A 14941-nucleotide genomic window follows, 5' to 3' on the forward strand; every position below is an offset into this window, starting at 1 on the left:
CACTCGCCTGGCGTTCCGCGAGCGCTATGTCATGGGTTCGTATCCTGGCCGGGGAGGATTTACTGGGCGCAATTCCTTAACTGTAGCCTCTGTTTAACGCAACAGTAAAATGTGTACTTGGATGAAAAAACGATTCTTCGCGGCAGGGGATCGTATTCCAGGGACCTGCCCGAAACGCTACGCGTACTAGTGGCTGTACAAGAATGTAACAACTCTTGTATATATCTCAAAAAAAAAAAAAAAAAAATTTCTAGGTACATTGTAGTAACATTTGCGTTCAACATAACAACCATGATATAAGATGATGACAGTGAATACAACGGTGAAGTTGTATGGGCTAGGCAAATATTTTTGGGAAGTGGGTAGCACAAGATATAGTGCGAGTTTGAAGCACTAAGTAGGAAACTATTAGGATGAAATTAGGTACTTTTTGGTTTTACTTTTGAATAAGGGGTAGGTTGGACAGTTTTTTTAATTCGTTAGGGAGTGAGTTCCATAGACTGGGTCCCTTTATTTGCAAAGTGTTTACACATATTTAATTGGATTCTAGGGATATCAAAGTTATATTTATTTCTGGTGTGGTGATTATGGGTTCTATTACATCTGTCAAGGAAGAGTTTTAGATCAGGATTTGCATCTAGGAACACGGTTTTGTATATGTAAATGGCACAAGAAAATGTATGGAGTGAGTTTATGCTTAGCACTTTCAGAAATTTAAACAGGGGGCTGTTTGTTGTCTGAAAACAGAGTTTGTTATTGTTCTGATGGCAGATTTTTGCTGGGTGATGATGGGCTTGAGGTAGTTTGCAGTGGTTGAACTCCATTCACAGATACTGTATGTAAGATACGGATAGATTAGCGCATAGTATAATGAGAGGAGAGCAGAGTGGGGAACGTAATATCTAATTTTAGAGAGTATACCGATCGTTTTTGAGACTTTTTTTAGTTATGTGTTGAATGTAGATGCTGAAGTTAAGTCTCTTGTCTATGTATAGACCAAGGAACTTTATATCATTTTTATTGCTAATGTTAACATTGTGTATCTGAAGCTGAATTGCATTTGTTGATTTACTTCCAAATAAGATGTAGTATGTCTTTTTTATGTTTAGTGAGAGTTTGTTGGTTGACATCTATAAGTGGGCTTTTTTAATTCATTATTTACAACATTATTTAATGTGTGGGGGTTGGGGTCTGGGTAGATGAGGGTAGTATCATCAGCAAATAATATAAGTTTAAGAATGTTAGAGACATTAGGTAGATCATTGATGTATAAAAGAAATAGGAGAGGTCCTAGGATGTTGCCCTGTGTCACTCCTACGGTTAATAGTAGTGGGAGCATTTATATAATTGATGGCTATATATTGGTGTCTGTCACCAAGATAGGATTGAATATAGTTCAGGGCAAGGCCTCGGATTCCATAATGGTGAAGTTTAAGTAAGAGGTGAATTATTGCTTACAGTATCAAAGGCCTTTCTCAGGTCAATGAAGAGGCCAATTGGGAACTAATTTTTGTCAAGGGCAGTGTAGATTATATCAAACTGATTAATAATTGCATCATTGATACTCTTTTTGGGAACGGAAGCCAAACTGGCAGGGATTTAGTATTCAGTTGAAATTGTTGAATATGTGGCATGTCATGTCTTGTGATTTGCCCCTCAAGAGAGAAAGTAACCTGTGGAATGTATATCTTCATCAAGTAATTTCTAATCTACGGTATTTAAAATACAGGAGTATCTTTCAAATATTTATTAAACAATTTAGCATGTAATTTTTGTTGTAAACACTGGTGAAGCAGTCATCGCTTGTATTCACTGAAATAAAATTAAATATTAAAATATTCGAGGACAGTGCAATGAATATTAATAAGGGAAGAATCAGGTTCAAAGGTCAAGGATAAAATATTGCTTGACATGACATGAAATACAGTATTACAATAAATCTGATGAATTATGATTTAAAATGTAACATCTTTAGTATTGTAAATAGTAAGAAAAGTAATTGAACATACAGGTCACAAAATGGTGAGGTCATTCATTTCCGTCATTAAATGGGCAATTTGTTTATTTACAAAAATATCAATATAAGGTAAAGTAATTCTTGGGAGAAAGCACTATGCCATTATGACTATATAATACTTGAAAGGGATACAAGAGTAAATATATAGGACAGGATGGAGGAAAAGTAAGTAATTATCAAAAGAAGGCACCAGACCGGGAAGGCTATGTAGCAAGGATAGAGGAAAAGAATGGAACCCAATCACTTCGATGGTCGGGGTCAGACCACCAACCTGCAAGAAGCGAGACAGTCACTCTACCGTCCAGTCCAAGAGGTTGGGTTAAATATCAATATAAATCATACCATTTTGAAGATGGGTGTTAAAGCTAATGGTGAAACCACCTGTGTAAATTCGTATCAACTTGGTGGATTTTGATCTACTGATAGTGCTAGTTCTACTGGTGATATTGGGTCTAATGAAGGTGCTGGGTCTAATATTGGTGTTGCATTTACTGACTGTCCAGAATCCAAGGGTAGCGGGACACCTACTGTTTCTGAATCTGTTAGTGACACTGTTTTCTCAGATGACACTTTACCTAATGGTGACTCTGTATCTACTAATGGTACCTTGTCTAATGGTTTCACTGTTCTTACTGGGTCTAATGGGGCCACTGTTTCTACTAATGGTGCAGGCTCTAATTGTAGCTTTAGATTTAAGGGTTGTGATGCATCTAATTTTGGTATTCCATCAGTTAGTTCACCCAAATCCAATAGTGGTGATGAATCTACTGGCGTGTTTGATACCTGTACTTCAGGTGTTGCCACTGGTTTGTCACTCGATAATTGTTTTCCTTGCTGTGCATCCTCAATATCAGGAATGGCATCATTATCCAGGGGTTCATGAGTAGCAGCATGACTATTGTTATGTTGAGGGCTAAAATCATGCTGTTTGGTTACCACTAATGATTCTTCCATATGGTTACATTCATGGTCCAGGTCTGAACTCTGTGGCATTTCAGAGATCTTGTCTTCAATAGCATTTACTGGACAAGCCTGGGATTCTTTAGTCGTGGTTTCATTTATTGTGTCTTGATCCTGAAGCAGATCAGCCTCAGCAGGATAGTTCTCTTCTTTCTTAGGCAGAAGATGTTCAATAGGTGCTAGTAGCTGCTCTAATTTCAGCAGACCAAAATTCTGAAAGTTAAACATGAATTAAATTTTTATTTCTTCAAATTAGGACAGGAAGCAGACAAGACACGTAAGGACAATGTCTTGCTACATGTTACCTCAATGCAAAAGATTTATCTTATAAAATGATGCAGAAATTTTAATTGATGATCACACTTAGAATTTCAATTCTGAAAAAAACAATGGCTTCTACCTGTTGACAACTTGATATATTGCAAAATACTTTAAATTAGTTTTTAAATACTGAAATTTCCACTTTATTTTATTTCTACTCTGCCACTTTACCTGAATCAGACTTTAGTGTAATATAATATGACACTATCTACAACTAGGATCACAGCCTGCCAAGTGAGGACTACGGTTACCAGGCCTCTACATGCTCATGTTTTCAGTACGTATGTCACTAAAATGCTTTCCCAAACTCAGATAGTGTACTCAGAAATTTAGGCTTAGGCTCAGAAATTTAACATCAGGGGGCTATATGGCCCAATTATGAAGGAACCTTCATTCTACCTCATATGTATGCTTTGAAAGTCAATATATGCATTATCCTAATATTACATAGGAAACAAAGCAATAAAAATCAAGTTATTCCAAAAGGGGATACTTAATAATATTGATCTTCTCACCTCTCGTTGAAGTTGTGTTACAGGAACACCAGTAATGAGAGAGATATGCTGGAGTGGGTACAGAAGACGAAGGCAGTTGTTGACATGGGGAAGGAGACCCTGAGCAACAACAGAGCACATTCGCTGAAAAGCTTTCTCCTCTCGAGATGTGAATCCAGAGCTTTCCAATCTATGGAGCTCTGTTAGAGCAGCAATAATCTGGAAAATAAATTAATAAATGCTAGAGGACTACCATTCCTTTTGGCATCCATAAACTAATTTATTTACTCTAAGATAAAGACGGCCAAATGTTTACTGTTTTTATAACACTTCTTTAGAACTCAATGTTAATCCATTTCTTTCTCTGACTCATCAAACTGTAAGCTATTATATCTTTTCAAGTACCTTAGTAAGTAAGTAATTATCAAAAAGAAGGCACCAAACTGGAAAGGTTATAGTACCTTAGTAAGAGACTGTTGGAGAAGTCTGTTGACATCAGGAAGAGTAGCAACAGGGCAGCACTGACGTAATGTGTTAAATGTCGTTACCAACCCATTCATGTAATGTGCCAAAGGTGGAAATTCCATCAGAGTGAGAGGAGGCCTGGTTTTATCCTGATGGAAAATACAACACAGTACATTTATGTATAACAATATCCAATAAATATATGATAATGCTGTATTTTTACTTGTCTAATTTTGTCTTTTACTTTATAATTTTCTTTGCACATTAACTCTATTCCCAGTTAAATATCTGTAACAAAATGTTTTGAGTAGGAATCAATTCACACATTAACATAGTAACAGTAATGAGTAGGACAAGACAAGCATTTGTCCATTACTTTATTCCATATTTTTGAAATTCGTTAAATTCATTAACAAGAAGTATTTGTAAACTATTCAGTTAATAGTTCACATGAACTTCCTATTTAAAAACAAACTATTAGTCATTATTAACCCTTGGGCAGTGCCACTGTTTATAGTGGACAACTAGGTGTACAAGAAAAACAAAAAATCTTTTCCTTCTAAGATTGTTCAAACGCATTTCCTGATCATGGGAAAAAAATCAACTTACTTTGGCTGTGGTGAAGCCCAGTCACGTAATTCAAGAGCATTTATGCAGCATTCACCCTGTCAATTCAGCCTTGCTATGGGGGCAGGAATTGCCACATTTTTTTTTTTTTGGTAAACTGCTAAGAACTATACTGGGGATAACATTTCATTCACTTGGACCCTCAGAGCCTCAAACCACAGACCACAAAAGCAGAACCTGCAGTTCTATGCACTGAGCCATCAGCACCCACAATAAGAAACGATCCCAGAGACACCCATCTGCTGTCCAACTGGAACTTTAGGCCTCCCCTGGGGTGCCAGCTTTGCATGGAGGTATTAGGTGATCCACATCCTGGTCATATAAATTCATAACCATTATATTGTAGATAGTAACATTTCATTCACTTGGCCCCTTGGAGCCTCGAACTGCAGGTTGAAGTAATGAACCCTCACACCCAGGAGGAGTGCTCACAATTTTTCCAAGATGCTGTCTTGAGGCCTAAAAAAGATGTGAGCACCATGTACATGTGGAACTTTTATATCTTACACGGTAATTTTAAACTTTCCCAGCTGTCTCCCCTAGATTACAGATAATTAGCGATATCATCTCCAGCCGTGTCACAAAGTGGAAAGTCAACGATCTTTCCGATATGCCTTAGAGCCTATGTTAAGAATATAACATTATAATTTTCTTTGCGCTTACAGAAATGCACATTAATACATACCTGTGTTTCAGCCATAAATGTAGTAGACGCACTAAGCTGTGGAGCTTCCATCAAGGAAAAACTGCTCAACGTTTCATCGAATTTAATATTAGCTGTTCTAATATCCTTCTCGCACTGTAACAGAGCAGCTTTCTGAAGGGAAAGATATGTAGATGTCAAAATTCTTTGCAGAACATCCATCTTAATCTTGTATAACTATGCTTTACTCCATCTGGAAACCCATCATTAGCAAGATGATTTAATGTCAATTCTTCTGCACACATCTCAAATGCCTTTAAGAGTTTGATTCAGGTAGGAGCATTTTAAACACATTAACAAATTTCAACTGTTAGATATAAGTAAGAAAAGTATCGAGAAAAGCAGTAAGAGACAAAAAGGCAAGTGGATGTTATGAAAATGCAGCATAGGCCTACTAACAAGTTGTATCGCAGTGAAAGCAGTCTAACACACTTTACATAGCAGTTTCCCTTAGCACTAATGTAGTATATGACTAGAACATCAGAATATTCTTACTGAGTAACAATGCATAAAACATGCTCTTTATCAGAACTGACCTGGAATAGTGGAATGAGAAGGTTGCGAAAATCTGCCCCAATGCGACTGAAGGACTGACCAAAGAACATGCACTGAGCCAGGACCGCTTCCAAGTTTGTCCCAACTCCTCGCTGAAGATCTTTCTCCACTATCTTGATGAACTGGTTAACCTATAATGTGCAAAGACATTTTGTCAGTACAGTATTCATCATTTTTATCTTATTCTATAGAATACTAGTCAATCCTGAATCTGTCTATCTTTTTTCCAAGCAGATAATTGTCCCTGTTCTTAAATCTTGTTCACAAACAATGTAGCCTTATGTCACTTGGTCTCATAAGGAAAATAAGTCATACAAGAATGAAATACAACATGAAATGGGAAGAGAAACAGTTAACCCTTTCACTGCAGCACTTCTATTTCTGCTCCATACTTTCCGGAGGTCAGGATGGGAATAAAAGAATAATTTAATTGCTACATTTCTTTTTTACGTCTATCATAAGAAAGTGACCTGCTCTTTCCTATGGTAAAGCGAGGTTAAAAAACATTTATGAACAAAAAGATATGTTTGTCTCCATTTTCTTGTAGATAATATGGTCCAAATGAAATAACTCAAACTATGCTGTAAATTTATCCACGGTATTGAATATCGTAAATAAAAGAAGTACAAAATCTTAAGTTTTTTTTAGGTATGTTACTTATAAAATTAAAACAAAAAACTAACACTTTTTCCTCATTGATTATTGATTCTCATTTTCCTTTTTTTTTACATATTCAATAAGAAAAAACACTGTTCGTATGTACCATTAGTCATTATGGCACTCTTAATGGCAAGTCTTGATCAAGAACTAATCACTCGAAAAGCTTATTAGGCTAAAAGAGGTCCTTATAACTCCAATAACTGATCTTTCCCCAAGATGTAATAAAAAAAAAGTGAACAGATGCATCAGTTGTAAGGAAACATGAACCACCGTCTCATCCTGCCCAAGATCATTCGACAGAGCTGACCCCAGTGACCACTGTGCATCTGCATCTAGTGTCATTTACTTCTATTGCCGCAAAACAATTTCAGCTACCAGGCTCAAATTTTTATTTTGTGAGCGTATGTTTGGATGAAGTTTTTCTTTATTAAATAATATACATTATAAAGATCATTTGCATCAATTTACAAGGGAAAATACTACATTTATATATACTGTAGTTTATATCACTCAGTAAACCAATTTTTCATATCACAGAGCATGAGCCATAAACTCTAAATGTTATACTTGATCCTGCCTCAAGAATTTCAATATTTTGTCTACTGAGTAACCCCTCTGCATTGCCTAAATACCTAAAATTGCATGTGTTTGGATGAATCGGTCATTCAAACCATTGTTATGATGCATTTTTGTAAAACTTGTACATTGCACTGAAATCTTTGAGAAGAATGCATTCTCAATAAAGGGTTCAATAAATCTAACCGCCTCTAAAAATTACTGAAAAATATTACATACCTTATGCAAAATCCAACCATGGAAGATTGCTTGTTCATTAACTTCAGGATCCCCAAGACTGAATCTTGTATCATCATCAGAAAAGATGGCTCTGTATTGAGTCACAATATCGAAAAGATGGACTCTGGAGGCTTCCACCACTTTAATTATATGTTGATACGCTGTCAAATGAAAAATAAAGAGCATATTTTCAAGTGCAAATCACAGGCTTTGAAAAATGCAGTGAAATCCTAAAACTAATAGATTAATAAAAATCGTAGATATTGCAATTACCCAAAAATAATAAATCTGCAGAATACTTTGTTTTAAAGAAACAAATGAAAAATACTATACTGAATATGACCAACTAATGTACACATTCTCTTTACTGTATTTCATGAGAGGATGCTGAAGAAAGAGTTTTCAAAATACATTTCATGAAATACAGTAAAGAGAATGTGAACATTAGTCTTGTACGTGTATATTAGTACTGATTGTCACACTTCAAAAACAACAACTATATACTTCTTCATACTATATTAAAATTTATTTTTAGGGGCTTGCATAATACAGTACAGTAACAGCAAACACATAGATACTTGCCATCCTCTTTAGGTATACCCTTTAAGATACCATTAAACCAAGAGTCTCTGGCTTGTAGAAATTTGAGTCTTAACTCGGGTTCCGTAAACACATCCAGGCGTCTCAGCAGACCTAAAATTTTATCACAAATTAAAACAAAACCTTCAAACAAAATTTATAATGAAAGTACTGTAGTACTGTACATACAAATGTGTCTCATAAACTCAATATTATGCATAATGAATACTAGTACTTTTCACGGTTCATGACAGATATATATACAGTATATATATATCTCACACATGCCCAATTTCCACATGAAAATTCAGAAGTTATTCTGCATCATATGTAACAAAATTAAAGTACCGAGGTGTGTGCACACAAATATGGGGATAAAAATACAGTGCTATGATTATATTGCTCCAATGGGGACAGGTACAACAATGAATGTATAAGTACTGTGGCTTGTTATAAATGTTGTATATGGTACATCAATATTATGTAGTTTATTCAACTTACCATGTACCATATTTAATGTAACAAACATTAATAAATAAATATTTACCTATGACTTTGAGGCACTGTGGTAAAGCAAGGGGAGATCGCAACTGCGCAAGAAGTTGACTCAACATCAGACGAGTTCCTGACTGTACCTCTCTCACAATGCCCTGTGAAATGAGGTGTGCAAGTCAAGCACAAACATTAACTCAGTCTTACAATTTTTCCTATTTCCTAATATAAACCTTTATAAAAATGAAAGCACAGATACTTACAGCAATAATAGGGATGTCTGTATGTTTTTTCTCAAGTCTACGAACATAGGCCAATATTTCTAAGGCTTCTTCATAATAGCCATTTCTCACACATGTATCCATTAGTTGTGGCAACTCCAGAATCTGTAAAAAAAAAAAAAAAAAAAAGGCCATCAGGATATTAGAAACTTGCTGATTAAAGTTGTACAGCCAAAGCATTAAAATTTATTAAAATAAAATTTATTAAAATAGCATTAAAATAGTGTGGCTCATAATCAGACAATTGTTTGAAATCAAGTATTAACAGCCTCAGAATTGGTGTTAGGTAACTGGCTTGGGAGGTCTGGGGGCCCCCCACACCTGGGGACAGCGAAGAGTACTGTACACACTAAAGTTGAATGAATGGACAAACACATCAAAGATCCATTCATCTGGGCTGTATGGATCTCCAACCGTGGACCCCACGAGTGTGAGGCCGAAACTGGGTTATGAGTACTGTAGTCTTATAAATTAAAGTTTCCAGAAGCAGCATCCTGCTGCCAAACTGGAATTTTTTACTTTTCCTGACTTCTACTGAAGCTCAGAGAAGTCAGTAATAGTAGTAGTAGTCAGGAAAAGTAAAAAATTTCAGTTTGGCAGCAGGATGCAGCTTCTGAAAACTTTTCTTTATAAGACTACTCATAGCGGAGTCAATAGAGCTACGGCCTCACACACGTGCAGTTCACGGTTTGAGACCCATACAGCCCAGGTGAATGAAATGTTTATTTCCACGGAAGTGTGGATGGCAATTTACATGAAAGATCCCAACTGCTGGATGGAAACATCCATTGCAAACAATAGCATCTATTTTTTGGCAACAATTACAATATCTTGTTACTTTTTACTGTTAGCCCTAGTTATTAGGCTTTTATTAGTTACAAAGATAATGCTTTTGTACAGTTACACTAAAAATAACACTTAAATATTTATGGCTTTCAGGACCACATTCCCTGCATCAACTACACAAAAGTACTTGAGCAGGATAGCCAATTTTCACTGGATGTGAAGATCACAAGGGCAATGAACAAGCAGATTTACAATTCACAGAGTACATTTGTTGAAAATAACCACAAAAAGAAAAACAAAGAAGCGACTGCTTAAAGGAAATACAAGATAATCAGGATAATAAGACCCAAAATAATCTTGGCGGATTTTAAACCATCCAAAGATAGAAAAATGCCAAAGACAGCCAAAGGAGGGAGGGTGATCTCCCCCCCCCAAAAAAATTCCAGCAAAAGGCTTCACAAGGATCAAATGAACTGATGTGACAAAGTAGGAATTAACCTGTGAATTAAAGCTAGGACACCAAGCGGTGTCTACCATCAGATTCCTAAAAAGACAGGAGACAAGGCTGAGAAATACACTACTCCAATATCCGTGGAGTCTTGAACCATCAAGATACAGTGTTCTGCCAATCCTCAAAGACAGGATCATCATCAGGAATGAAAGAGGGTCAAGACAATAGGCAAGCAGGGAATGGAACCAGTGGTGAACTGGCCACACAGAACACAGCCTTCAAAAGGCCCCCAACCAAGTCAACATGGGAAAGAAGTAGCTTGACCAATGGTAGGAGGTAAAGCTATTTCCAACACCTGTATACTTAATTTCAAACAACTGTATTGTATACTTATGGGCCATTACAAGTAAGTTTCTACAAAGATAAAATTAATGTACAGTATATTTATAATAAAATACTATTGCTATATTTACATAATAAGGAATTGCAGAGAATAAGTATTTATGATTCTCCAAAATATTGTATTCAATCTACCATACTTCTCACCTCCAACAATTGTGTATGCTTTGTAAGTGTTAGGGATGTTAGGTGCCGTGAATGCGCTAGAGTCCTCGATGTAGCTAAGAATGCCTCTACTCTCCCCCTCAAATTCGGAAGACACGATGACAGGCCCTCAAGGTGGCTTTCTACTCTGGTAAACTGCATTGGAAGGAAACAGATGTGAATATAATTTTCCTAAAGTACTGTATTGACTTATTATTACAACAGCCAGTTGCTGAAAGTGCCTTCTCTGCTGCATAAGCATAAAAAAATAGCAGAAGTAAAATGTTCTTTAAATTCAAAATTATGTTCACAAAATGTTAAAAAATTTGAATTTTGTTAAAAATTATCAATATCACAGTTTAAAAAGAACCATCAGTGAGTTTTAGTCAAACCGTGAAGACTAAAAGTTAATACTGCCAGCATATCGCGAACACTTTCATGCCATAATACAGTAATCTTGCTGTGGTGTATAACAATCAGAACGTTCTGGTTCAACACCTGTTATACAAAGCTTAGATTAATGCAACTTAGTCTGCCCCAGATTTATAAAAATTTCGAGGTATTTCATATCTACAGGTAACATGCATAAATATTTAACCAACAAATATTTGAAAGTACAAAATTATTATGAGGATAATATGACCAATTTTTTCTAATCAAATGAATTTTTATTTGTATATTACTGTACTTGTACAGTATCATATAGGACAATGACTGGCCAAGCTATTAAGTATACCAAAAGTGTATAAAGCCACTATGCTCCTCCCCAACTCAGAAAGTTTGAGAAAGTAGCTAAGAATTTTTACTTACTGAAATAATAGAACAGCTCCATATATTTTTTTATTTTTATAATTTGGTTTAATTTATTTAAATACAACTAAGAGATCATTAGATATGCCAATCTGTTCTGTTTGACAACTCGGATGCTACTGTAGTACTTGAAGATTATCAAATATTGGAAATAGTGAAACCATACAGAAAATCAGATATAATATTAAAGATAAAAATATCAATTGGTTGATGTGCTATACAAACATTTGTTGTCCACCTTCCCAAGAAATAAGATATACAGTACTTACATCTTTATATATAGCTCTGGAACAGTCTGCAGTATGGATAAATGTCTTGTAGTTTGAGTATGCCAAATCTCTTGTCTGATCCAAGATGGCTGATCTCTCTTCCCGAAGATGAGCACCTTCCTTTGCTATATGGAAATATATTAATCATTTAATTTAAGCATGATAGACCAACAAATGCTGGTAAAATTGACTCATATTGCAGACCTTATCAGATAGTATAATGCTGTTAACAACCAACAAGCTCCTCTTAAAAGAAGCTTTATTTATATCACCTTTGAGACCAACAATATTCAGCAAAATTTTAGATGTTGATGTTGTAGATGTTTAGATGAATTATAGATGGTGTTATCACCATCAGTGATTAAGTACAGTATTTGTTGCCCCTATACAGTGTTAACCTCTCAATCACAGGGTGGTACTAATGTATTTTCCTTGGCTAGCATATGGTGATATGCTAGCCAAGCATCTTTAGTAGCATTTCAACCATTTTATAAATTAGGCATAAAGTATTGTATTCTACTGTTTATAATCAGATTGCTTTAACTCAACCTTACTTAATATCAATTGTGCAATGTATCTCTCTTATGTCTTAACTCGTTCCATTGTGAATGAATTGGTGGCCACATGCAATCTTAATCAAGAAACCTGTCAATGAACTCTACAGAATGGTTTGGCTATTACATTTATTTATTTATATACTAGAAGGTACTGTACATTGGATTATTGTGAGTACATATCATGGATGTTTATAATTCTTGCTAAGCCACTAACATGCATAGCATTTCGGGCAGGCCCTTATTCTAACAGATAATTTTAAGTAGGCAAGTTGTAGCAAAATTTGAAGAATAGGTACATTGTGGTAAAATTTAAATGAAGTATATATATGAAGTATTTTTACCTACTTGCATGCTAAAGACAAGGTCTAGTGATATAAATTTGATATAAATGACAAAAAGTTTCCATTACCTAGCTTTTCTACACCACATGATGCTAGCTGTATGATGTAATTGGAGAACTCCTCGCTGTCTTTCCAGGAGTCTGAAAATATTCCAAGTATCACATTAAGTTTCAACAAAGTGTACATTGACTGGAGCATAAATTACCATCCAGGATGTGACCAGCAATCACCAAAGTCAATTTTCATTATCATTTGCTTAGCCTAGACTGCACTTGTGGTTATTCTTGAACCCATCGTTGATGTAACAATATACATAAACTGTGTAACCACTTCATCAAGACTACAACTTGCATAGTTAAATGAATTTGACGGTTCAGCTCCTGGGCGCATTGTGTGTGTCTAATCCTTTTCACTTCCACCCACATGATGGGTATGGGGTGTATAATAAATGAACTAAAAAGAGATTTTTTTACATTTACATGAAGAAGCATACATGTTTGTTAACTCAGTTGTGAAATAATTTTTTTCTTGAAGTACAGTATTAGAAAAAAATAAGTAACTGGCATCATGAGATTTCTTACCCTTAAAAAAAAAGGCACTATTGTATACTGTATTAGGAATTTATTTGCCTTGAAGACTTTAAATATGATATATTTAAGTCACTGTATTAATGGCTCAACACTATAACTAATGATACTAAATTTATCCATATTAATCCTGTCATCCCACTCATACTTGGATACTTAAAATAATTACGTGCTATGCTATGCTATTATGACATTTTCTTGTGTAAATGCAGAATGTACTTAAATCTGTTGCAAACTAAAATTATTATAGTTAGTGATTGAAATTTTTGTATTAGAGTGCACAGTTTAGTATGACAGTCATAAATAATCGTTATTGTAACGTATAATGAGCGAATGAAGTATCATATCGTTACTGTAAAGTGCAATGAGTGAATAAAGCATCATCCTTAAAGATAATTTCACTTTTATTCATAAAGATATGAATTATATCTAGTGAATAACTTAGAATCATTATCTTTCCCCCACACCTATAGCGCGAGGTGAGGCACACTCAAACAAGGACACAAGACACCACTAACAGCTCAAACTCCGTGATATACCTACAAGTTTACAATACTACCCCCCGGTTTACCAAGTATTCCCTCAGGAAAGAGGAGTTTGGCCACGTCCTCCACCTCCACGTCCATGACTGCTGACGACGGCGCCGCCGCTGCTGCCCTCTGCACGCCGCTCCTCCCAACCTTCTACAATAACAATAACAATAATAATAATAAAAATAATAATATTATTATTATTAATAATAATAACGATAATAACAATAATAATAATAATAATAATAATAATAATGAAAAATAAAAATAATAAATAAAAATAATAATAATAACAGTAATAATAATAATAATAATAATAATAATAATAATAATAATAATAATTACATTATATAACTGAAAAATTGCAGCATATCAGATAGCAAAGTTTCCACAGTAGGTTTTATATTTTCTTTCGTAAAGTCACTATAATTTAATATATCAATTTAATTTAATTTAATGCCTCTATATATAATATCAAGGTCGTCAAAACAAGTATTATTATACAAAAAGTAAAATGCAATAATACTTTATTATAAAAAATGTAATATGTAACCAGCGTATAATTTTCTGTATATATTAATAACATTATTATTGTTATTATAGGCTAATAATATACATATACTGCCTTAAAATTAATTTATAAACATGCCGTTTCGTAGATATAACACGAAACACGAGCAACGGGGTTTAAATTCAACAAGACCCTATGTACCGAGGTTACCTTGCGTTGATTTCGGGGCTCAACGTCCCCTGGGCCCAGTCCCCGACCAGGCCTCCTTAAGTAACACATGTTACGCATGTAGGGCAGAAAACAGGAGATGCCTTTTCACCCATAGGGCTATAAACCCAAGGAACCGCTTACCCTCGAAGCCGTACATGCCAAGACAATTTTCAAGTTCAAAATCCTCAGCAGCTATATATGGAGGGACCCCATATATGACAGGAGCCTGACAGCTGAGTGGACAGCGCTCCGGATTCGAAGTCCTGAGGTTCTGGGTTCGATCCCCGGTGGAGGTGGAAACAAATTGGGAGAGTTTCTTTCGCTTGATACCCCTGTTACCTAGCAGTAAATAGGTACCTGGGAGTTAGACAGCTGCTACAGGCTGCTTCCTGGGGGT

General features: G+C 35.3%; 1 protein-coding gene and 1 long non-coding RNA gene across 3 annotated transcripts in view; one reads left to right on the forward strand and one right to left on the reverse strand.

The window, feature by feature from the left end:
- Positions 1-6253, forward strand: part of LOC138358452 (uncharacterized) — an 88255-nt gene extending 82002 nt beyond the window's left edge. The window contains exon 3 of the long non-coding RNA XR_011225401.1: positions 6117-6253. This is a non-coding gene — a long non-coding RNA (uncharacterized lncRNA). The remainder of the gene's footprint in view (positions 1-6116) is intronic.
- Positions 1733-13974, reverse strand: Cog8 (conserved oligomeric Golgi complex subunit 8). 2 transcript variants are annotated; one of them, XM_069316401.1, is made up of 14 exons: positions 13865-13974; positions 12775-12846; positions 11809-11933; positions 10733-10885; positions 8932-9054; positions 8724-8826; positions 8180-8290; positions 7598-7758; positions 6124-6273; positions 5570-5701; positions 4254-4406; positions 3814-4011; positions 2801-3190; positions 1733-1812 (listed from the first exon to the last, which is right to left on the reverse strand). In XM_069316401.1, the coding sequence occupies exons 1-14, from the start codon at positions 13917-13919 to the stop codon at positions 1810-1812; spliced, it is 1929 nt and encodes a 642-aa protein (XP_069172502.1). In that variant the 5' UTR covers positions 13920-13974; the 3' UTR covers positions 1733-1809. The 2 variants fall into 2 exon arrangements, with proteins under 2 accessions (XP_069172502.1, XP_045615267.1); XM_045759311.2 differs by having other exon boundaries at positions 1733-3190.
- Between the last annotated feature and the right edge of the window lie 967 nt (positions 13975-14941).

Source organism: Procambarus clarkii, chromosome 83, assembly GCF_040958095.1.
Source record: "Procambarus clarkii isolate CNS0578487 chromosome 83, FALCON_Pclarkii_2.0, whole genome shotgun sequence".
NCBI lineage: Eukaryota > Metazoa > Arthropoda > Malacostraca > Decapoda > Cambaridae > Procambarus > Procambarus clarkii.

What these genes read in the sequence shown, in the direction of transcription:
- Cog8 (XM_045759311.2), bottom strand. Translation starts at nt 13,919, where the DNA reads ATGGACGTGGAGGTGGAGGACGTGGCCAAACTCCTCTTTCCTGAGGGA. An exon ending in CTTTCCTGAGGGAATACTTG is followed by an intron (nt 12,847 to 13,864) that starts GTAAACCGGGGG and finishes GAATATTTTCAG; the next exon opens with ACTCCTGGAAAGACAGCGAG. An exon ending in ATGTGGTGTAGAAAAGCTAG is followed by an intron (nt 11,934 to 12,774) that starts GTAATGGAAACT and finishes ATTTCCATATAG; the next exon opens with CAAAGGAAGGTGCTCATCTT.